Source organism: Melopsittacus undulatus, chromosome 3, assembly GCF_012275295.1.
Source record: "Melopsittacus undulatus isolate bMelUnd1 chromosome 3, bMelUnd1.mat.Z, whole genome shotgun sequence".
Taxonomy (NCBI): Eukaryota; Metazoa; Chordata; class Aves; order Psittaciformes; family Psittaculidae; genus Melopsittacus; species Melopsittacus undulatus.
Window position 1 is genome coordinate 35,582,190 of NC_047529.1, and position 24,350 is coordinate 35,606,539.

At 35.1% G+C, this 24,350-nt stretch overlaps 1 protein-coding gene across 1 annotated transcript in view; it reads right to left on the reverse strand.

Annotated features, from left to right (window-relative positions):
- Nucleotides 1–24,350, reverse strand: part of CSMD1 (CUB and Sushi multiple domains 1) — a 1,105,213-nt gene that overhangs the window by 259,729 nt on the left and 821,134 nt on the right. The window contains exons 13-16 of the mRNA XM_013130058.2: nucleotides 12,792–12,974; nucleotides 10,686–11,012; nucleotides 7,035–7,229; nucleotides 2,717–2,855 (exon numbers count right to left, since the gene is read on the reverse strand). Of these exons, the coding sequence (XP_012985512.2) occupies nucleotides 2,717–2,855; nucleotides 7,035–7,229; nucleotides 10,686–11,012; nucleotides 12,792–12,974 (844 nt within the window). The remainder of the gene's footprint in view (nucleotides 1–2,716; nucleotides 2,856–7,034; nucleotides 7,230–10,685; nucleotides 11,013–12,791; nucleotides 12,975–24,350) is intronic.

Genomic DNA, 24,350 nt, shown 5'->3' on the forward strand with positions numbered 1-24,350 from the left:
ATTTAAGGAAGAGAGCCAACCTTTCTTTAATAATAGTCTGCTGTAGTTTAAAAATTGTATATGTGAATCAGAATTCTCCATTCAAAAGTCAGGGACTCCAAGTTCTTTAATTCCACTGCAGTTCAATTTGTATATAAAGATCTAGAATTCTGTTACTGGAATATCTGTGTGTAGCTGTCTAAAATTCACTAAATTTAGTCCTTAAACTAGACCATATGCCATAGAAGCCTGTTCCCCATTAAGTTTCTCAGAAATACAGCGGTCATACTGTTAAGGCCATAGTCAGTCATCCAAATATCTGCAACTTCACTCAACACATTTCCTTTCATAAAATTAAAATTCTCCATCTTACAACCAAGATGGCTTTTTGCTTTCACTGTATTTGGGAAGACATCCCTGGACAAATAAATGTAATCTTTGAATTAATATATTAAGTCTTTAATGAGGGAAAAAGAAAAAAACAAATAAACCACAAAAAAAACCAACCCAGCAACTTAAAGTTTGAACTTCCTGCTGAATGCCATGAAAGCAAACAAGCCTTTGTTGTTGCAAGAGGTAACACAGTAACTTTATGAAAGCTATTTAAACAGTTCCCATTCTTCTCTGGTATTAGTAATTCTCCCCTTCATCCCTGACCTTAAGGCATTTACATTCAGAAAACAAATCAGGCCTGGAAAAAGGATACTGTAAACTAAATATACAAACTCTTTTCATGTTCTCCCCTACATTACATTTCATGCCTCTAATCATATTTACAAAAACTTCAATGCATGTGTTAGTTTTCATTCACATTTCTTGATAAATATGCTACCAGAACTTCAGCAGCTCAGTGACCAGTGTATATTTCAAAATGTATAATTTTATTTATATACCATGGTGAATTCTTTCTCTAATATGATTCACATTGGATTTACTTAATCTACCCACAATTTTGTTGCCCAGACATCCAATCTTGTAAGAAACTTCAGCAATTCTCCAGTCATCGTATTTTTAATACCATGAATAACTTAATATTATTAGTCTAATTTTCTCCTTTTTAAGATAATTTCTGAACATGCTGAACAGTTTTGAACATAACAGATCTCTGTAGAACACCCAGAATTCCACTGTGAGACTTTTATCATCTGTTAATTTTTAATTATGCAATGTCGTTCCTTGTATTAAAAAGAGGCCTAGCTTTTTAATAGTCCTTTACAGGGTGAGGTGCAAAAACCAGGTAAACTATATTCAACACATTTCCATGCCTTCTAACACTACCAAAGAATTTCAATAGGTTTCTGAGACAGGATTTCTTTTACAAAAGCCATACCAACACTTCTTTGGTGTATCATATTTATCCATGCTTCTACTACTGCTACACTTTCTTATAGTTTTTGTACTATACATCCAGTATGCATTTCATTAGATCTCTACAAAAGACTTAAAATATATGTTTCCTGAAGCGCACAGGTATCAAGACAGTGTTAAAAGAACAGTTACAGTTACATACCACATTCAATTGTTCAGTCAACTCATCTTTGTACTCATCTAGGACTCCAGCCACCAAAACTAGTCATCTAGTTCTGGTGACTCACTTCATGTATGCCACCTCTCCTATCAGTGGCACTTCAGTCTGAGACAGATATGACAGTGAGCTCCCCAAAATGAAGAATGTTGTAAATGTTATGGTTATATGGGTGCAAGAGGGAAACAAACCAACCAATGGAAGTGATACATGCAAAAACTGACTGAGCACGTTAAAAATATCACTTTTCAGTTCAGGAATGTCCTGATTTGCAAACTAGAGAAGTAAATATCAAATAGATTTATCTGATCCTCACACTCTTCCCTAGGATTCTGCATTTTTGTCTCTGTGAGTAATACAGTATCGATATAGACAGATTTTTGATTTGAACCACTTGAGTCACTTTTACATTCTTCTGCCCTTCTCTCCATTAACTTGCGTACCTTTACATTTCTGCTCTTAGAAATAGAAGGGTGAATGATACTGGAAAATTTTGCTTATCACTGTTGACTTCATGTGAAGATGAGACTAGGCACAGGTTATTGCCTCTCCTCTCATATTGCCTGTACAATAGAGGTCACTGCAGCCTAGCTCCAGGTGCTGTCTTTTGTACTGCTCTTTGCATATTTTTTTCAAATAGAGTATTCAGTGTGAGACTGGTATCTAGATCAAACACCTAAACAAATGGTTATTTTTTAATTCTTTTACAAAGATGCTTGAAGGGTGAAGATTTTTTTTTATTTCATTTTCTTTTTTTAAGCACTTTCTTTGAAAAAAATATAATCTTGTACGGCTAGACAAAAGTACTAGTCAAGGTTACAATATCTACAAAAGGATTAAACAAGCTGAAGTTCACATTCCTTGTGTGTAAATGCACTTTCACTACTTCATGACTCCACATAAGGGGTAGACTAGGCTGAAAATTACTCTCTCTGACAAGATTATTATTCCAAAAGAAGTTTATGCGCTACCTAGGGACATAATCCCAGTGCATTCTAGTAGCTCTAATTTAGGTCCACACTTAATTTTACAAATTAATTGGAATAGTAATTTCAGTTAGATATTTTGAAATTAAGTTTAAAACTCTGCTTTTAACAATATTCTGATGTCTGGAGATCTTTTTCTTTCTCGTTTTTATCTCATTGTCAGTACTCATAGTGACACCATCAGAACAAACAAAATCTTGATATCCCTGTGTTAGCATATTCTCACCTGTCAAAAGTGATCTTAATGGAATGTCCTGGTCTTGCTTCAATCACCCATTCACAATTAAGTGAGTCCTTATAATATCCTGGCCACCCTGGTGGTAAGATAAAACCACTTGATGCTGTCAAATGTCCACCACATGGGGCTGAAAGAAAAAAAAAAACAAACATGTAAATTTGTATCCTACCATGTATTTCTAATATAATATTATATATTCAAAGAACTTAAAAAATTTGAATTAAAAATAACAGAAAAATAATTTTCATAGAATTATAGCATGGTTTGAGTAGGAAGGGACCTTAAAGATCATTCAGCTCCAACTCCTCTGCCATAAGCAGGGATACCTTTCATTAAATCATGTTGCTCATGACCTGCCTGAAGGTTTAATATGCAACACAACTAAATTTCTACATTATATTATAAACACTTTGTTTCCTTCAGAATCATAAGTCTTGAAATATGTCTTACCATAGCTTATTACTCTAAATATCTTAATACACAGATCATGAAAATTGCTTTTGCCATCATTTTTTTAGATCTAGTATGACTCCACAATTATATGGAAATGTTGAACAAATCGTTCCAAGTAAGCCAACCTTATGAAGTTTAACCAAGTCAAGTGCAAGGTCCTATACCTGGGTCGGGGCAATCGCAGTACAGCTAGGCGGAAAAGAGATTCAGAGCAGCCCTGCAGAGAAGGACTTGGGGGTGTTGGCTGATGAGAAACTGAAGGTAAGCTGGCTTCAGTGTGTGCTCACAGTCCAGAAAGTCAACTGTTTCCTGGGCTGCATCAAGAGGAGCGTGAGCAGCAGGTCAAAGGAGGTGATCCTGCCCCTATACTCTGCTCTCATAAGACCTCACTTGGAGTACTGTATGCAGTTCTGGTGTCCTCATAATGAAAAGGACATGGAACTGTTGGAACAAGTCCAGAGGAGGGCCACGAGGATGATCAGGGAACTGGAGCACCTCCCCTGTGAAAACAGGCTGAGAAAGTTGTGGCTGTTCATCCTGGAGAAGGATGTGTGGACACCTCAGAGCAGCCTTCCAGTATCTGAAGGGGGCCTATAAGGATGCTGAAGAGGTACTCTTCATTAGGGACTGTAGTAATAAGACAAAGGGTAACGGATTCAAACTTAAACAGGGGAAGTTTAGACTGGATACAAGGAGGAAATTCTTTACTGTGAGGGTTGTGAGGCACTGGAATGGGTTGCCCAGGGAGGTTGTGAATGCTCCATCCCTGGCAGTGTTCAAGACCAGGTTGGACAGAGCCTTGGGTGACATGGCTTAGTGTGAGTTGACGTGGCAGGGGGGTTGGGACTAAATGAGCCTAAGGTCCTTTCCAACCCTGAATATTTTATGATTCTATGATTCTATGATACAGTTAATTATTTTTATTGTACTGTGCCATCTTATGTTTAAACAGAATTTCTTGTATTTCAGTTTGTGTTTATTGCCTCTTCTCCTGTCAATGGGCACCAGTGAGAAGTATCTGGCTTCATATTTTTCACACCATCCTATCTGGTATTTATATGCAATGACAAGATTCCTCCCAAGCCTTGAGCCTTTTCTTCTTCAGTCTATACAACCCGAGTTCTCTCAACCTCTTCTTGTAAGACAGATGCTCCAAGTCCTTAACCACCTTTGTGACTCTTCACTAGACTCAATGCAGTATGTCCACATCTCTCTTGTACGGGGGATCCCAGGACTACACAGAACATTTCTGACATATGCTCATCAATGCTTAATAGAGGTTATGGACCTGTCCTTTCCTCTTAGCCTAATTCTTTAGATTCTCTGTCAAGGTCCCTCAGAACAGCAGCACAAACACACAGTGTATCAGCCACTCCTCCCAGTCTTAGACCATCTGCGGACTTCTGTCCCAGCATTCAGGTCATTACTGAAGATTTTAAACAGTACTGGACCCAGTATTGACTCCTGGGGTATACCACTATGGACTAGCTGTACTTTTTGCCACAGACCACAACACTATAAGCACAACAGTTCTGTCAGTTTTCAGTCCACCTCACTGTTCACTTCCCTAGACCATATGTCATAGGTTTGCACATGAGAATATTATACGATACAGTGTCAAATACGTTACTATAACTCAAACAAAAAATACCCACTACCCTCCCCTCATCCATCAGGTCAGTCATCTTATCACAGAAGGCTATCACATTGGTCAGGCATGACTTTCCCTTCATAAATCCATGCTGACTGCTCCCAGTCACCATCCTGTTCTTCATTGTTTGGAAAGGGTTTCAAGGAACATTGCTGCACCAGCGTTCCCAGAAATTGAGGTGAGACCTGTAAGTTCCTCAGAAACTCCTTTCCTTTCTTGAAGATCAGGATTTGCTTTCTTCCAGTTCTTGGGATCCTTTCTAGGCTAAATGACCTTCCCAAAATAACTGAGCATTGCTTGCAATGTCTTTGGCTGGCTTCCTCAGCATTCCTGGGTACATCCCATTAGGTCCATTCCTATTAGGTCCATTCCTGTATGTCAAATTTGTTTAAATGTCCTCTAAATTTATCTTCCACATAAAAAGGAAAAAAGTACTGCAACAGGGCTATGAAAGTAACAAGGCTAGACAGGAGCATTTTTCAGAACAGGATCAGAGGTCTTTAGAGCAGGATTAAACAACAGCAGAACTGACTGAACAAATTTTAGGAAACATAAGTCGCTTGAAAGATTAAGCTGTCATAACAAGAGGGCTTTGGATGTTATATTTCACCAAAGGCCATAGAGCAGTCTAAAACAGGAACACTTTCAAGGTCACGTAAATTTATCTTATATATCATTCGTATTACCCTCAAGTAGTCAGTGGTATCATTATCAGTAAATTCCACATTGCAGTACAGGAAATCTTGTTACTTTTTTTCTGTTTGTCTAAGTAGTGACAAGCAAACCTATTATGCCATGTGGAGATGAACAGTAACATGAATTTGTGATTAGTAAATTAATATCCCTAGTTTTGATTCAATGCTTTTAATTTTTAAAAAATGAAGTCAGGCAGGTTAGCTGATTTCACTCATGACTTGCACTTGTCTCTGGGAAGTATTTAAAGATTTAAGAAAGTAGGGGAAAAAAGCAACCCACCAAACATGAAAAATACAGATTGAATTTTCTCTGGGGCAAAATGACTGGCCCTGAAAATGACATTTACATTACATGTGCACAGTTAATGAAGAATTAAGATTATTCCATGGTGGTTCTTTAAATTAAATTTTGTCATATTAAAAACAAGAATCGTTTTTTGCTAAAACAAACCCCAGAAATCTCAGACAACTAGAAGCAAGCTAAAATATCTCTACACTAACTAGGAAGGCTGATTCACACACATTACTTCTACCAGGCCGCTAATGTGTTTGTTTCAGTACCTTTAAATTTTATTAGAAACACACTGTCTTATGAGGACTCAGTTGTCAGATAGCCCAAATAACAAAAATCATGAAACTGATGTGATCCAGATCCTTAAGTAACTGCAATGACACTGAAATTAAAGGAGGTTGAGATTTACATAAATTAGAAGGTTTGGATTAGTGTATTCAAAAAAAGTATAATTTAATTGTCTGATTACATACATATTGCTTACTAAAAGATACACAATTGTTTGAACATAACTTTAAAAGACATACGCTAGTAGTTCATTAAATACATTCATGTCTTGCCTTATAATCCTTCACTGTTAAACATCAAGAAATCAGCCTACTCTTCTTTTTCCTCACTGTATTTCATTGTATTGTAAAGCAATCTCTAATCCTAATTATAGCTCATCTTAGTGTGTTTATTCACTTAGGCAAGAACAAGCAAACAAATTTGGAACTTTTGGGAAATATAATGAATATTAAACATAGCTCTGTATCTTATCACTGTATTTCTCAGGAAAGACTGTACTTCAGGTTAATATGTTACATAGAGAAATTCAGGTATACTTTCATTTTGAGAAAATTTAAGGTTCATTTAAAAAAAAAAGACTTTAAAATAGAAGCTTTACTTGAAGTTTCTATGTGGTAGATAATTAAGTTCTTCAGTATGCTAAGCGAAAACCATTGTAACAGCTATAACTCATAACTGAGTAATGACAGTAACAACCAGAACTTGAAAAGAATAGCAACCAGATTTTTAGAATGCTAATTTATTCTAAGAATATAAAAGCAAGCTATCTTGTTTCTATTATTGCTCTCTCATTTGCCTGGAAGAGTGTTAAAATAAGATTAATTCATAACTTCAGCTAAAGCAGTCTTACTTACGTGCAAAATGTAAAAAAGTAAGCTAAATTTAAAGTTTCATTATTCAAACTGTAGGTACAGATTGTGCCCTTACCTTCACAACGTGGGACAGTAGAGCTCCATACTACATTTCCATCTTGCATAATACATGTTATCGATTCAGAGCCTTGGGTCTTCACAAAACCATCGTCACAGTGAAAGGAAACAGAACTTCCTAGGAGAAACCTGTCTCCAAAACGCCTCCCATTTATAGGAATGCCTGGATCATGGCACTCATTCTGACCAAAGGCTAACAAAAACATAGTAGTAACAATAATAGTAGTAAGAATGACAGTATCAATAATAACACACACAATAACAATCGCAACAATCACTCCTCTAAACTTTTTTCTTTTTTTTTTTTGAAGGGGGAATAACCTTTCTATTGTGATGCAAGAAAACATAATACATAATACAACATAATTGAAAGTATAGAAACTCCTTAAGTAAAAGTCAGATTTAAATCTGATGACATTCACACAAATGCAACATAGCTCAAATTTGGAAGCTTACTTATTTCTGGCTTAAGTACACAAGAACACTGGTTAAATTTCCATCTGGACAAAATCTACTGTTTGTTTGCCTCTAACATTACAGGGAGTATGGTTTAACACTAACTAATCTGGCAGAAATAGAGACTACTGCTAAAAGACTATGGCCAGAAGTAGAAAGGTATTTACAAATCTTTATGTGTTGAATCACAAGTGGTGTTCCCCAGGACTCAGTACTAGGGCCAGTTCTGTTAATATCTTTATCAACAATCTAGATGAGGTGGTCATGTTCAGTAAGCCTGCAGCTGAAAACAAGATGGGTAGGACTGTTGATCTGCTTGAGGGTAGGAAGGCCCTTCAGAGGGAACTGCATAGGCTGAAACAATGGATGGAGAACAATTGTATGAGTTTCAACAAGTCACAGTGCTGGATCTTGCACTTGGGTCACAACAACCACATGCAACACTACAGGCTTGGGGAAGGGTGGATGGAAAGCTGCCCGATGGAAAAGGACTTTGGAGTGTTGGTTGACAACTAGCTGAACATGAATCAGTTTGAGCCCAGGTGGCCAAGGTGTCAAACAGCTTCCTTGTCTGTATCTGAAACAGCGGTGACAGCAGGACCAGGAAAGTGATTGTCTCCTGCACTTAGCACTGGTGAGGTCACATGCTGAATCCTGTGTACAGTACTGAGCCACTCACTACAAGAAAGATACTGAGTTACTGAGTTACTGGAGGAGGTTCAGAGAAAAGCAATGACACTGGTGAAGGGTCTGGAGAACAAGTCCCCAGATGGACTTAAAAGACCTGTAGTTGTGGCACTTAGGGACATGGTAGGGTTAGTGGCAGACTTAACACTTAGGCACTTAGGGTTAGTGGTAGGCTTGACAGTGCTAGCTTTACAGGTGATTTAAAGGTCTTTCTAGCCTAAACAGTTCTATGATTCTAAGATGCCGTGAGTACAAGGAGGCACCAAGTGTGGTCACAATGCCAAGCCTGTCAGAATTCAGGGAGTGTCTGGATGATGTTTTCAGTCATGTAGTTTAGTTTTAGATAGTCCTGCAAGCAGCAGGGAGCAGAACTGAATTGTCCTTATTGGTCTCCACAAACTTGAGAGCTGCTATAATTCTAAGATTTTGTAAGTGTCATTGTGGTTTATCTGCTGAATTGCTGACATAAATCTTAAATGTACAGTTCACTGACTGTTAGTTATGTTTCATTTATAAATCAACAAAATTCTTTAATCCTGATTTGATTGAAATTGTACGAGTGGCACACTTCAGGAGGTCCAGAAGTACTAGCACTTTAGCTGAATTTAAACTAAATACTTCCTACTAACACTAAGGATTCATAAATAATAGACACTGCCATTTGCAAACTCAGTTTCCCATTATGGAAGCATATACGCTGTTTAGATAATTTTAGCACATAAAGTATGCACCAAACTTAGTGGTAACACCTAATAAGAAAAGTGTGGTGGAAAGCTCTTTTGTGAATACCAAGGCAATAAGGATTTTCAAAGAGTTTGATCCATGAGTATTATATTCCTGACTGCACAATTCAGCTTCAAATAGAAATAGCAAATATTTTCTTACTACAGTCCGTCTTTACTTAAGTAGAACACCATATGGAAAAAGGGATCTGAACAATCTCAGACAGAAGCAGACCTAAAATTCAGGCCTCACTTTTTCTGGTAAACCTTTTAATCTCTGTAGTCTCAGTTAAAGTGAGTATCATCCTGTTCTGTTACTTTTCAGAGAACAGTAATTATCCCTTTCTCTGAAAGCAAAGGCACAATTTAGGCACCTAAAGCTTAAACAGGGTTTCAATTCATTAATTCCAGTTTTATATGGGGCATCCTTGTAATAATACAAAGAAGCACCTTGACTCTGAACACTGTTAATTACCTTAACTGACACAAGATAGTAAAAATGCAAGATGTGACCAAGACAACTTTATTGTCAATTAACTTCTTCTATAAGCTTAGAAGACAATTTCTTCAACTACCAAGAAAATCTCCATATAAGTAATGTCTTTGAATTACTAATAAGACTTCTAGGAGAGTTAGCAGGTTGTGGCAAATGTAATAATACTTTCCACATGACTACAATGCCACTTGAGTTGACAGTATTGTTAAGTAATATCCTTTCATATAAACAAAACTGATGGCCATCTGTAGCACGTATTTTTTAGCCTAATTTCCCAAATGGGAAAGACTTCTGCTTGCAGTAGCCTTCCAGTATCTGAAGGGAGCCTATAAGGATGTGAGAGAGGGATTCAATCAGGGACTGTAGCAATAGGACAATGGGTAATGGCTTCAAATTTAAATAGAGGAAGTTCTGGTTAGATATATGGAAGAAAATCTTTACTGTGAGGGTGGTGAAGCACTAGAACAAGTTGCCCAAGCAAGTTGTGAATGCTCCACCTCTGGCAATGTTCAAGGCCAGGTTGGACAGAGCCTTGGGCAACATGGTCTAGTGGTAGCTGTCTCTATCCATGGCAGGGGAGTTACATTTGGGAATAACATTATTAAAGATATTACATTTTTAAAATTCTTGAAGAATATGGAGCTGGAGAGAAAAATTACTCTGATTAGTAAACTACTATAGGAAATACTTGTGCTTAAAATCAGCTATGTTCTAAGATGCTAGATAAAACAGAGGTTACTATTACATACATACCAAAAAAGAGATCTATATACTTAGGGATCTGCATTCCTAGATACCATACCATCTAACTGGAAGATAAAATGCAAAAGTAAAGCAGGTTCCCAGAGCTATTTATTTGCAATGATATTCTAGTTGCTTTTTATACTTCTATGCTTTTCAGATTAACATCTCCATTTTTGGGATCTAAGATCAACACATTTGTGAATTTATTCCTCCTGGTTTCATGAAGAAGGATATTAAATCACTTGCAAAGATGCCTCGATCTGAATGATCTGTCCTTTAGTTATGTGCTCTGTATTTATGCAGCATCAACTAAAAAGGCCCTTAAATAATAAAAGGAATTCCTCAGCATTATTGTAATTAAAATACATAAAATATAAAGATTTAGGTAAGCTAATGAACATTAGGAAGACAGTTGAAAGCAGTCCAGTTATACAAGAATTACAGTTTACTTCTGTATTATAAATAAAAACATTTTCTATCTGTCATTATTATGAAGAAAGCTTGATTTTAAGACTAGGTATAAAATAAAAGCAAAGGCTCTTACTTGTGTAAGTGATATTAAATCCTCTTCCAGTGGTAGAATGATCTGACTGAAATTCAAGCCTTACTATGTGCCCACTGCTAGCCAACTGGGAAGGGACTTCATTGCCAGAAAAAGTGCCAAGAGGTGGTAAATCTGAAATCCCATCATCTTTCACTGTAAGGTAGTCAAACTGAGGTTCTACATCAAAGTCATTGAAAATCAGGTGGATTCTGCTTCCCGGCTCTGAGATAATTAACCAAACACAGTTCATATTGTTCCCATACTCCTCAGGATAATTTGGAGAAAGAATAATTCCAGATGGTGTGGTGAAGTTGAAGAAACAAGAGACTAAAAAAACAACAACAGATTCTTAAAATACTATCCACAAATATTATAAACGTTTATCTTTTTTTTTTGTTATTGTGGAAAGAATGCTTTTGAAGCCTGGATGTCAAAACTACTACACATGCAAGCTGGAAATGTTTAAGGCTGTCAGGACATTTCTTCAGTATAATGTGTCAGCCTTGAATGTTTTTATTTCCCCAAGTGAGGCTAAGTAACTACACCTGAGCCTGCAAAAGATATGAGAAGCATGTAGAGAATGCCACAGCAGGAAAGCAAAAGTAATGCCTGATGGGTCAGAATTTGGAAAAACCGTCAGGTTTGTTTTGAAATGAAAATGCAACCTCCAAATTTAAATGTAGACTTTCTCTAAATGGAAAATTCATGAAAATGTGTTTAGCAATCAAAAAAAAATGGGCATAAGGGACAGTTCTGCCTGTAGTACATAAAGTACATGTAATTAACAGCAGAAATTTAGATGTGCCTTGATCAAGAACTCTTCAGAGTACATAGTACAAACTTATTTCACCCCTACTTTCCCCTTCGATAGTGAAATTAAATATAAATGTTTCATAGCTTTCCTCCATTTCACTCTTTTAGGCCAATTTTCTTCAAGACAATTCCTAATTGATTTTAGAGTCATAAGCTTGTGGCTGGTACCTTAGTGAGATGTACAGTACATTCAGAAAGAGGATCACTGCATATTAATTAATGCAAAAGATAACCATTACTCATCTCTTTAAATGTGTCAAACTGCACTCAGTGTTTGTAAATAGATGTTGCGAGTTTGCATTCTATTATCTTTCATAGCGCATATGCACATCAAGCAGTGGAACACAGTAATATTCCATGCTACTGCCAATAGGAACTAAAATATCAACCCAGTGCAATACTTCACCATGAACAAAAGCGACTTCTGTCTCAAAGAGAATTGCAACCACACTGATTCCATCCCCAGGCCTTATGTGCTTAGACACATTTCAGCATTGCATGGGCATATAAAGACTTCTTCCAGTTCACAGCAAGCTTACTCAGCTTGGCAAGAACTGTACAAACACAGCTGCAAAATATGTATGTATTCAAGCAGAATAGGACACTTCCCAAAGGTTGTTTTGAAAATCCAGTACTGAACTGTAAGACTGTTCATAGGAAAAGGCAGTGTGGTCTGGAGGAGAAATGAAGTGTCTAATAAGTCTGTATCCTAGAAAGTTTTACTCTATTTTACCATAGAAGAAAAAGAAACAGAAAATTAAAAAACAAACAACACCCCTCTTTATTTAAATACATCTATACGCTGACCTACAAATATATATTACCTTTAAAAGCAAAATTCAAAACTATTTTTCCTACCCTTTTTCTACGTTAGAGATCCTTACATTCATTTTCATGCTTTACTAGGATATCAGATAAAAATCTCCAATCTTTTTTTACATGGATCTGGAGACTGCTTTGCACTGACAGAATCAATGTGTATGTTCCACTGAGTCCCTTTGAACACTTACATGCGATTACGAATTGTTCATTTAGAGTCTAATTCAACAATACATTTACATTAAGAGTGTTAAATGGTTCAATTAAATATAAAACGATGGGAAAGAACATTCTAAAACAGTTGCATGTGATGCTCCCCATAAATAAGCTGCTATTGAGCCAACTAAAAAAGGCCCATGTGACTGAAAAAGTCTTCAAGAGCTTTTGCAATGTTTTCCTGCTGATTAGTCACAAATGCTAAGAAAAGAAAGAGGCTAAGGTCAGAAAACTAATACAGAAAAAGAAAATTCTCACAAACACAGCTGGGTTTGTTGCCAGACCACTGGTTGTTTTGTTGACATGTAATTGTCCTCTCTCCCACCAGTTCAAAAGCTGCTTGACATTCAAAGGTAAGTGTGTCTCCATGCAGAAAACTGTTGCCAGTCCTTTTTCCATATGATGGAATTCCAGGGTCTCCACAACCTCCTTTCTCAATTTCTGAATATCAAAAGAGTTTAAACACAATAATAAGGAAAACATATTTATGAGCAATTTATATGCCAGAATCAGTAGTGCTTTCAAAATATTTGGCTTATACCCTAAACTAACATTTACAGCTGAAAGTGAACTACAGGTAAATGCTGTAAAACCACCTCTAAAATGACTTGGGATCTAAAGTCTTTTCATAAACTAGTAGCTTCCATACCTGCACTGCTTAAGATAACAGAATACTCATATTTAACTGCATGGCTTCACTGAATTACAGCATATTTGAAGGTAAAATTTCCAAGTCATTGTCTCCATTCTAACCATGGGGACATACTATATGTAGATCCTGTTTCTGGTAATGGGGTACTAATAATGAAGAATCTCTCTTAACTCTCTCATCTGCAATTCCGTTTATACGGCTAGTAGCAATACAATTCAAGGTATATAATTTACTAATAGCATAAATTAATTTCCTTTTAAGCACTAAAATATAATAAAAACAAAACTGAGGAAATATTTCTTAATCTCATACTACAAATTAGAGCCACATTTTTACCAGATACATTCAGATACGCTAAAAAGACATTAACATTTTGGATTACAATTCTTAGATATTCTCTAGGCGATCTGGTATTTAAATTAATTAATTTGTAGATGTTGAGCATACATACACAAAATAAGAGAATAAAAAACTCAAGTCTTTAGAAATTTATGAACAAGATTATTAGGAAATGTAAATATTAAGTGCCTGTGATAGAAACTGTGAATCTTCTTACAAACTGCTATACACATGGCTGCCCACCAAAAAAGAAAGCTCTATTTCATTACCATTAAATTTAAAGCAGTTGTTTTAATTTCCATTTCAGCGACAACAATAATAACGAAGCACTTCTGGTTCTATAACTGTGTTACTACATCTGTACTAAAATGATGTGAAGCTGTTATGAATTAAATTAGTGATAAAATACTTGTTATTTAAATGTTTCCCAGTTCAACCCAAGGTATGAAATCTAAAACACTCAAGATAATAAAATTCAACTTGCTGAATATTACTAAATATTAGTATAATTTAACACCATTAAAAATGTCTGCTGTCAAATATTGCTAAGTCCACTAATGTTAAATCCTGGCAGAAGTGTGTATTTTGACATCCTAACAATGACAGAAACTCTAAGATGCAGGATGGCATTACTATGATACGTGAAGTCAATCCACTATGTTCATCCCCTTAAAGCAGTTGTGAAAAGATTGTTGACAGGAATGTCAAGAAAGGTATGCCATGTACTTCACACAAGAACAGATGATTAATCAGGATTATAGGGATGTGGTTTTTTTTCTTATTAATCTTAAACTTCATTTTGAAGAGAAAATTAGGATCAACTATTCTATCTACAAGTTCAAAGCAGTTCCATAATCAGGGGTTTTATTTAAATAATTTGATTCTCAGATAGTAGCATATATTCAGTGCAAACCTCTTAAAAAAAAGTCTAGTTCACATATATAATAAAGCACCAATAGAGCCATGTCGTGACTACTATTCAAACTTATATGTGTTTACAAAACAAACAAGCATAAACAAGCAGTTAAAACCACAAAAACTAATTTCAGGTAGAAGATGTTTAATTTAAAAAAAAATCCTTTTATCCTTTGGAAAAGTAAAGGCTTAGTAGAATCTGTCTCATAAAAAAATATTTTGGTGATGAATTACAGATTCTCTCTTACAACACATTAGAAGGGATTTTTAAGTCAAGCCATTTTACATTGAAAAGCCAAAGAACTCATTAAACTGTCAAAATGAAGTGTATGAATTTTATTTCTATTCCAGCTGTCAGAGTATATGCCTGTTTGTTCAACATAGAGAAAACAAACCAGGAAATTTCACAAATTCATAAAACACTTCTGATGATGTCTGATTTTAATTTTCACAAAAAAGCTTGAAAAATTCCATGCAGCTCTAGAAATCTACATCTTCAGAAACCTTGAAGTGTGTCTAACCATAACAGAAGATGTACTCCAGCCAAAACCAAGTTATTCAGGTGGACAAAAAGCACCCATTTAAGTTCCAAGGATAACATTCACTTCAAGTTTCACATACATTTCCTGGTATGAAGACTTACAATACAATGTATATCACGTAATTCTTATTACATTACAGGTATTACTATCAATATCACAATTCTAGATCAATTCATATTCTACCAGTTTTAAATTGAGATAAAGATCTGTTGTTTTCACACTACAAAATCATAAGCAACACTGAACTTAGATACATTAACACTTTCCATGCATTTTTTCAGTTCACCATTCATGCATAAGACAATTTCCTTCCAAAATATCTGAAAAAAAAAGCCCCAAAAGCTGTCTCTTAGCTGACTGATTTTTTTTTAGATATACCAATTACAGGTCAGGTAGTGGTTAAGATGACATAACTTCCCTTCCTTGTAAAAAGATAAAAACTTTAAGTAATGGTCTCAGTTAAAATGTCCTTTATTATTATTATTATAAAACTATGATAAATTACAAATCCATGTAAAAATTCTTCCAGAAGCAGAACACGTTATTAAATATTCACTTATTTTTCAGAAAATTATGAGGAAGCAACAGAATAAAACTAATTCAGATGCAAGACTGTCTGTGCATTTCTCTTCAGTAAAGAGCTAGATTTCTGCCACATATATTAATGACAGACCACAACTTAGAGAAGACAGAGAAGGACGGATTCAGGAGTTTTTGTTTATACATAAAGAATACTATTGGTTTATAACCAGATCCATAGTAGTACAGGCATGTAATGATTGTCAACATTTTTCTGCCCTCTGGGATTTAATACAGCTTTTTATTTCATTGTCTCTTCTGGTACCTGTTTGACATTCACTGATTTAATCAGAGAACAAATGTTTTAAATATTTAAATTCAGTTGAGGTGCATTGTGCTTATTAATTCAACACATGCAATTTATGAAGTAGAATAATTGGTGCAAAAAAGTTATATATCCTTTGGTAAAAAAAAAACAAAACCAAAAACAAACCCAAAAAACATTCATCTGACCAAATCAGCTGGAGCTACGGCTGAGCTCTCAGAAAAAAAAATCGTATGGGACAGAAAAGATTCTTGAAATGACAAATAGGAATATAAAAGCTATGCTAGCTTATTTGAAGTGTGGCAATAAACCCTCTATTCATTTAGGATTATTCTGTGTACTCATTCAATGTTGGACTTCTTCTGATCTGAGTCATTACAACTCTGTGAAATTCATGAAGTTTGCAAATAAGCTCTCAAGCTCAAATTTAAACATCATTTTCCTCTGGTTACCAAAATATTAACATTGATCTTATTCAATTGTTTATGGCTTTCATGTACTCTCTTTCAGTAGCCTGGGGAAAGAGACTTTTCATCTTGTTTGTAAACTAGAAAATATACTCAATTTCAGGGAATATTCTCTCTTTAATGTTGGAAGAATGACACAATTAAATTTATGATGAGAAGATCATATCCCTCTGAATTTAATCAAAGACATTTATGTTCCTATGTTTTCTGTCAAAGGAAGAAATATGTCAATTCTAAAGTGCTATTAAGCATCTATATGTGTATTACGATTACTATTTAAAGGTGTCACATTGCAATTTATGCTTTTTTGATGGAAAGGTTTTGCATTAGTTTGATCTAGGTATCTGAAATACATAATAAAACGCTTCATAGATGATAATATTTGCCAATCTTGAATTTATTAGTCATGGTAGTAATTTACCTTTACTTCCCCTTTCTACTAGATTACAAATACACAGCTAAAATTAAATTCTTAACGTCACTATGTCTTCATTCACACTATCCAATGTTCTAGCATAGATTATTGGTGAATCATCATCAAATCACTAAATATGTAGCTAAACTTTTACCAATGGAGTATTAATAATATCCTTACACTTTAATAGTTCAGATACATAAATACAATTTGAATTAGTGTTTTAAACATGTGGCTTACACAAAAATCCATTGTTGAGGTCAAGGCCTCTTAACCCTAAAATCATTAATTTGACAGCATCTTATAATGATCATCTTAGCTAAAGTCAAGAGAGGTTAAGGGAAGCTGAGAACTGAAACAAGTATATATTTACCAAAAAAACCCCAAAACAAGCAAAAAAAAGTTTGTAAGTTTATTTCTGCATCAGATAGGACCTGTTCAGTTTGACATCTCAACACTTATATGACAAGCAAAAAATTCATGGCTTGAGTACAAGAAAATTGATCATTTATTTTATTTCTTCTTATTCATCTTGTCTACCTGCATTAAAAATCATAGTATCTGTCACAGTGGAAATCGATTCAAAAATACAAATGGGAAACTCTTACACAAATAGAAAACCTTATAGAAAGAGAAGGGTTAGAGAGATATGCCCAAGACTGCAGAAGAGGACATAAGTAAAAGACTGATACTATAGATATGATTCCTGCAAAGGGGCATGGGAAAAACTACTGAAAGTGAAAATGATAAAACTAATAGGAAAAAAAAAATAAATCAGATACCACATAACTGGGCTGTAAAAGTGGATATTAAAAGCTAAAATGAGGTTGGCCTAAAGATAAAACCAGGGTGGCCTTACATGATAATTTCATAGATCACAATTTTACGTTTATTCCAGTAAATTTCTTCAAATAAATTTTACAGTACAGTTTATTACTAGTCTCCATCTATAAAAGGACAAGGGCTCCTTCATGGATCATATCGTTCCAAGCAGCATTCAAAAAGATTCTCACAATTTCTCCAAAATATTTTGTCCTTGCTGTTATCAAAAAGGCTACAGATCACATCCAGTAGACTAATTTTTGTTGCTTTTACCTTATTGCATTCTGTATCGATATTAAAAAAATAAACTTGACCTTATAATCAGATAGCTGGAAAACCAACATGAAAAATTTGATAGGAAGCCCGTTTAAGCTAACAATCCCCTATCATAGCATACATATGGCTTGTGGGTAATAATGACATACGGTATCATACCATATCTTATAAAAATCCTTGAAAGTAATAATTTGAGAAGAAAACATGATAAATATGTTCCTTAGTTTTAATATTTACTATTTAATAATATATTAATATTTAACATTTTAATATGCAGAAAAATAAAATTTCAGGTTGTTTATTATCAATTTTACATGTCCAGAGGTAGATGCAGATCAAATCTGAACAGGGATGAGGAAGAAGCATTTTGTGACTTCTTGCAGAAATGTTTATGATACCGAGCAACTGACTGATGAAACATCAGGCAACATTCATTATCAGGAATTGTAGAAAAATAAATGTGGAAAAAAAATAATTATGAGTTTGCAGGCACAATGGTTCTGACTTGACAGTTAACACTCAGGAACAAGAACTCCAGCACACTAACGGTAATTCTCTGAAATTATAAGCTATTGAAAAATGTTAGGAATTGCTATGAAAGGAAGAGTGAACAGTATTTTGACAACAGACAAAAATCTATTTATTTTACTTGTTGAATGCTGCATGTAGTTCTGCACCTCCATACGAAACAGGCTACATTAGAATTAGGGAAGGAAAACAGAAGATCAAAATTACTTTTTCTGAGGAACTGGAGACCAATTAAATAGATTGGAAATTTCTTTTTTTTCACTAGGTGAAATATGTGCTCAAAAAAGTGATTGGACGAATACCTGAAAACCTTACTGAGCGACAAAGAGAAAGTATTTCTCTTAGAGCACCTCCCATATAAAGACAGGCTGAGAAAGTTGGGTTTGCATGGAGATCTCAGAACAACCTTCCAGTATATGAAGGGGGCCTAAAACGAGAGGAACCATTAGGGAAAATGAATAATGGGTTTAAACTTGAACAGGGGAAGATTTAGTTTAGAAGTCAGAAGTTGTTCTTTCCTGTGAGAGTGATGAGGCACGGGAACAGGCTGTCCAAGGATGTCGCAAATACTCCATCCCTGACAGTGTTCAAGGTCAGGCTGGACACAGCCTTGAGCAACCTGATCTAATGGTAGATGTCCCTGCCCATGACAGGGGGATTGGAAATAGATGATCTTTAAGATCCTTTCCAACCCAGACCATTCTATGATTCCATTTAAGACTTGCATCACTGAAATCAGGGGAAGTACTCTGGGATTATCTCTGTCTTTTAATTTATCACTGTATATTTCACCATTTTTTTTTCTTTAAACTTTAATTATTGCCTATTATCAATATGCTAAGAGCTTCTGGTCTCACTGTAGATTTTTATTCTAATATTATATGGTAAGGAACACTGTATCATTCAAAATGCAGATTTCATTTTTGTTTACTAACAGGAAGAGTAGAGCCTGTCTATAAAGAAGGCTGAGTAGTGCCTTGGAGAAATGTTAGCCCAAAGATATCCTGTGGAATTCAAGTTAGCATGTTAAGGAGGAAAATATGAAATAAAGCAATAAGCAAGTTTAGTTGCCTCAGAAAAGACTAGAATAAGGTAAGGTAAGGATGAATCTTGTGAAAAGGTGAACCATGGAATGAGGCAAAGACAATAAAGAAGCTTGTAGAAAGTTATTGAATGTAAAAGAAAGAAAAACAGCTAGCAGGAAAGGAAAATGAAGAACACTTTCACCTTTCCGAGGTGGGGGAGGGGGGGGGAGAAGAAAAGAAAATCATAGTTAAGATAACAAGTTTAAATAAAATTAAGTAAAGGGCAGGATAGGAAGAGACTGTTTAGAAAATGTAGATATATTCAAGGGAATATGGACTAACTAAATTCACATTAAAGTACTTAAATTGAAGCAGTCTATGAACTATTAGCAAGTATGTTCAAAAACTTATGGAGGTCCCAGCTGACTGGACAAAGTCACATGTAATGTCTATCTTGAAAACTGGGAAAAACACAGGAATTATACAAATGCATGTATATATAATTTGTCCCCTCAAACTGGGAAAATGAAAAATGATATGTGTTATCTTCCTTTACAACACAGCATCCTTGGAGATCTTTACCTAAAATTATCTTAAGCCCTGACAAGGAAGACATGGCAGTTGTCTAGAAAAGAAACAGTGTGCTACCAAATTTTAAAACTGCAAGAAAATTGACCTCTCTAATTACAGGACTGAAAAGCTATCCCTGATCCTAAACAAAGTAATGAAACAATCAGCACAGGAGTCTTTCTAAAGGGTTGAAAGATGAAAATACAATTACAGCAGTTAATATGTTTTCATTTAAAAACTGGTCATGTCATACAAACAGTATGACTTTTCAATCATAAACTTGTTTGACACAATATATTTGCATTTCTTTCAACCATTTAAATCAGCAACAGAACCTACTAATTAAGAATTGGTATCACAGAAAATCAACTTAGCACATATTAAATGGATCAAAATTAGATGATAGGATCCCAAAGCAGAAATGTGAATAAAGAACTATCATTAGGCAAAAAAAAGTACATGCTATTTGAAGCAGTTCTATTGCCTAATGATAGTTCTTAGCATATATAAGGCAGACTGAAATTTAGTAAATATGTGTTAAGAACTGCAGGCAATAGGAAAAATCCAAAAAGGTTTATATCTTCCCCCCACCCTTGCAAAAGTACTTAAACTCTTATTTCTGTGAGGAAGGCTATGCAAGCACACACATACTACTCCCTGGCATCCAAACAAACCCAAATATGCTCACTACCTGAGAGAACTTACCCTAACTCTGTTTTTCTTTAAAAAGAGAGGAAAAACACATCAACTGGCATACCTAGGGTCATAGACGGGAAATAGTTTGCACCTGTGTTTACAAGGTGTCATGTACTTTAGTATTTTCTATATTACAATTAACACTGCTAAAATAGGTGTAAAACATTAATTTCTTTATCATGTGTTCTAACTATAATGATTTTGTTTTAAAGTAAATAGCACTCTGCTTTCTAAAAGCTCCCTAAGTGCAAAGTCATTCTTTGGACACTGAAAGGAAACATAAAGATCCTCTGAAAACATTATAAGCTACAAGTAAATTGGAAAGGAACAGCTCTTTAAAAAATCTTTCTATGAAGGATGCATAACTTCCTACTCAAGAAGGGACTGGCCATAGCTATGCTGGCATGTGAAGGTCAGAGGAGAGGGGAAGGTACAGGGGAACAGAAGATGGGTCTGTAACTAAGCTCCCTTTTGTTTTTTTTATATCTGCAATATCATATTACAGATCAAATCTGTGGACAGTGAAGGTCACTTGTATTCCAAATTTCATTCCTTTCTCAAATATACTCTGATATTTATTGCATTAATATGATGATTTTTATCTGCAGTCAGCACATACTATATGGATTCATATGCAAAAATGCCTCATTTAGTCTCATTAATACTTCATTTAAATAATTAAGTTCATTACTCCTTGCCCTTAGAAATCTTCACTGTACAATGGTCTATAAGCTATAATCACAAAACATCAAGACTGCAGATTTTAGAAGATATGTTTTCTAGTAAATGTCATTAATCTTGATTAAAGTACTACTGTGCACTCAGAAATGTTTAAATGCAAAGGAGAGCATGCAAGCACACATAATACTAAATTAGATATCATAGTTTTTCATCAACTTAATTCAGCAATTCAGTCTGAATGGACCTTATATATATATACACACAAAATAGAGCCATATATATATATCTGTGTACATATGCAAAAATAAAGTTAAAAAAGTGTAGAAATATTTTGAACAATGTATTTGCTTACGTACTATTGTTTTTCTCAAATTTCACAGCAATGTAAAGATAAATCATTATTAAATCTTGAATAATAATAATCTGCTTTAATCTAAATTTCTAATAGAACACGAGAGCAGTGTAAAAAGGCTACTCTGGAGGATATGCTGACTTTGTAACAGGTGGAGGTGTTTGCATGTCAAATCAATTTCAGTCAAAGTGTGAAATTAATCTGTTTATGAGCTGAATAAATCACGCAGCTGGTGAGAGGACTTGGAAAGAATAAAGCACTGAAAAACTTTTGAAGTAACTTTTTAGTGAAATAAATCAATTCTTTACAGAGGATCTTACTAATAGGTATCTGTGTGTCTGAATAAAAATGTTCAGCTGTTGCTTAATATTTCCCATAGATCTTTTTCTAACAACAATTAGTATTGTGTTTTTATTAGTGCTTGGGATTCAAATTTAATTGTCTATTTGAAATTGTGTGACAGGAATTATTTCCATTTGTAATCAACCAAGTAATAAGAAATTCAGTAAATGTTACAATGAAGGCAGAAATTATGCAGAAACTGTTTAATGGCCCAAACCTGACTACATCTTTTACCTGTTAATGGTGAAACTATTTTTTAAAAAGCATACTAATAGCCTCACCAAACTCATAAAAGCTCTAATTGATTTTGAGATGATAATAAGAATCTAGTTTAACTTCAAAAGATTGAAAAATATGCATATGAACAAGAAATTCCAGATTTTTTTTAATCTCAATAACAGCTAAAATGAATCTACCATACACAAAGTATGAATTGTATTACATTCCAGTATAGCATTTATGAAATACTAGTTTTGCAAGACAAGCTTGTACATTGTACTGGGAACTAGCAATGGTGGAGGAGGTCTACAGCAACCTGGATAATAATCAGGCCTTCAAGGATATGGGTGACATCCAGTGCAGGTAAAGGTTTGTATGGAGCACACTGATGTCATACACCAGTGGCCTGGTGATGACACACTGGACAGACATTGAGACACCAACTGTGTATAGACTGGCCTGCCAGCTCTGGCAATTCCAAGAGCATCTCTATTTCCCCTCTCCCTTGACACAATGGGTTTGCACCTCAGCTATGGAAAGATCATCCTATGAGGCCTGGCCACTCAAAGGAAATGTGGAGAATCTCTCTCCCTCCTTGCTTCTACTGTGTTTAACCCACAACACAGACACAGAGACATCCATAACCAGAAAAGGAAAGCTAATTTTGTGATAAAGTTACACAAATTAATACTTTCAAAACCTGAGGAAACTAAACAAGTATTAATCAGAGTACTGATATAACACCACACATGTAGACTTATTGAATAAACAATAGCTAAAAACATACTGTGTGTTTTCACTGAGAAACACTAAAAGAAACAAAAAGGCTTTAAAAAAAAAGAACAGAGCTGTTACTGGAAATGCATGAATAAAGAAGAGCTGGTGCACAGTTCTCTCTCTTTCCACTATGACCTTGCTAAGTGAGTGTTCTCCTCCACGGTTGCACTTAGGTCAGCCACTTTTCCTAAAGATCTACCAAAAACAAGGCAGAGACAAGGGTGAACTTCAGCACTCAATCTCCAACACCCCATACTACATAAGCTTTACCATACTTCCTAGTGATGACTAACAGCTCTCTGAGAGAACTCACAGTCATGATTCATGAGACAGCAAGCACCTGGGATCCTTCCCAGGAGACTGGATAGACAAGATTGTGTCAAACTTTCATCACTGTATTCTACGAGGTCATCCAGCACTGCCCTATAATACACAGGCTTTACATCTTCAGGTATACCTCAGCACATCATGAGGTAGTCAGTATAAACTCTAATTTTTTTTGCTATGAAAACAAAATCGCCTGCAATGCAGCATCCACATCAGTAGCACACTGAAAAAACAACCCTCTTGCCCTGACCCAAGATATATACATGTAAACGTGTATTTGCCTCTGGGTAAAGAAGTTCATTCCTTAGGGCCACATTATGTGGATGTATTCTCAGGGCAAGAACACAGTTCCCGACCACATTTTATTTACCAATACAAATTCAGTCTCAAAGTAGTTTCTGGGTTGCATCAAACTCCACACTATCTCTTCTGGGTCTTGGGAAAAATAAAGCAAAATAAAATAAAATATCAGTTCCCTTTTTCTCTAAGGACTCCCCAACCCCTGCTGTGCTGTAAGGCTCTTTTAGCTCTGCTCACTATATTCTCTCTGAGGTGAGGTCCTACACAGCATTATAGAAGTTTGCCGTGGGAAGGGATGCTCAGTGAAGGTGTGTTCTCCTTATTCCTACAAATTACTTTTCTTTCTTCTTTTTAAAGAAATATTATTTAGCAACATAAAACAAATACTTAACAAGTAAGGTATCATTACAGTTTCCTAGATAATTTCTCACAAAATAGTGAGTCAGAGACAAATTTTAAAGTTTTCCTCATTTTTTTTTGTCAGATGGCTACCCAACAACCCACCATTTTACTTTATCTGATATTGCCATGTTTGATTGCATTGCATCATCTTATAGAATATATTTGTAATGATAAAAATATGCATGCTCTGTTTGTAAGATGCAAAATTGCAAATGTTATTGTTAGGGATTAAATATATTAAATTGAATATAAAAAGATGGGAGGACTTTGGGTTTGGGGGCAGGGTTTGGAGCTGTAGGAAAAAGATTTACTACATTAAGTGATAC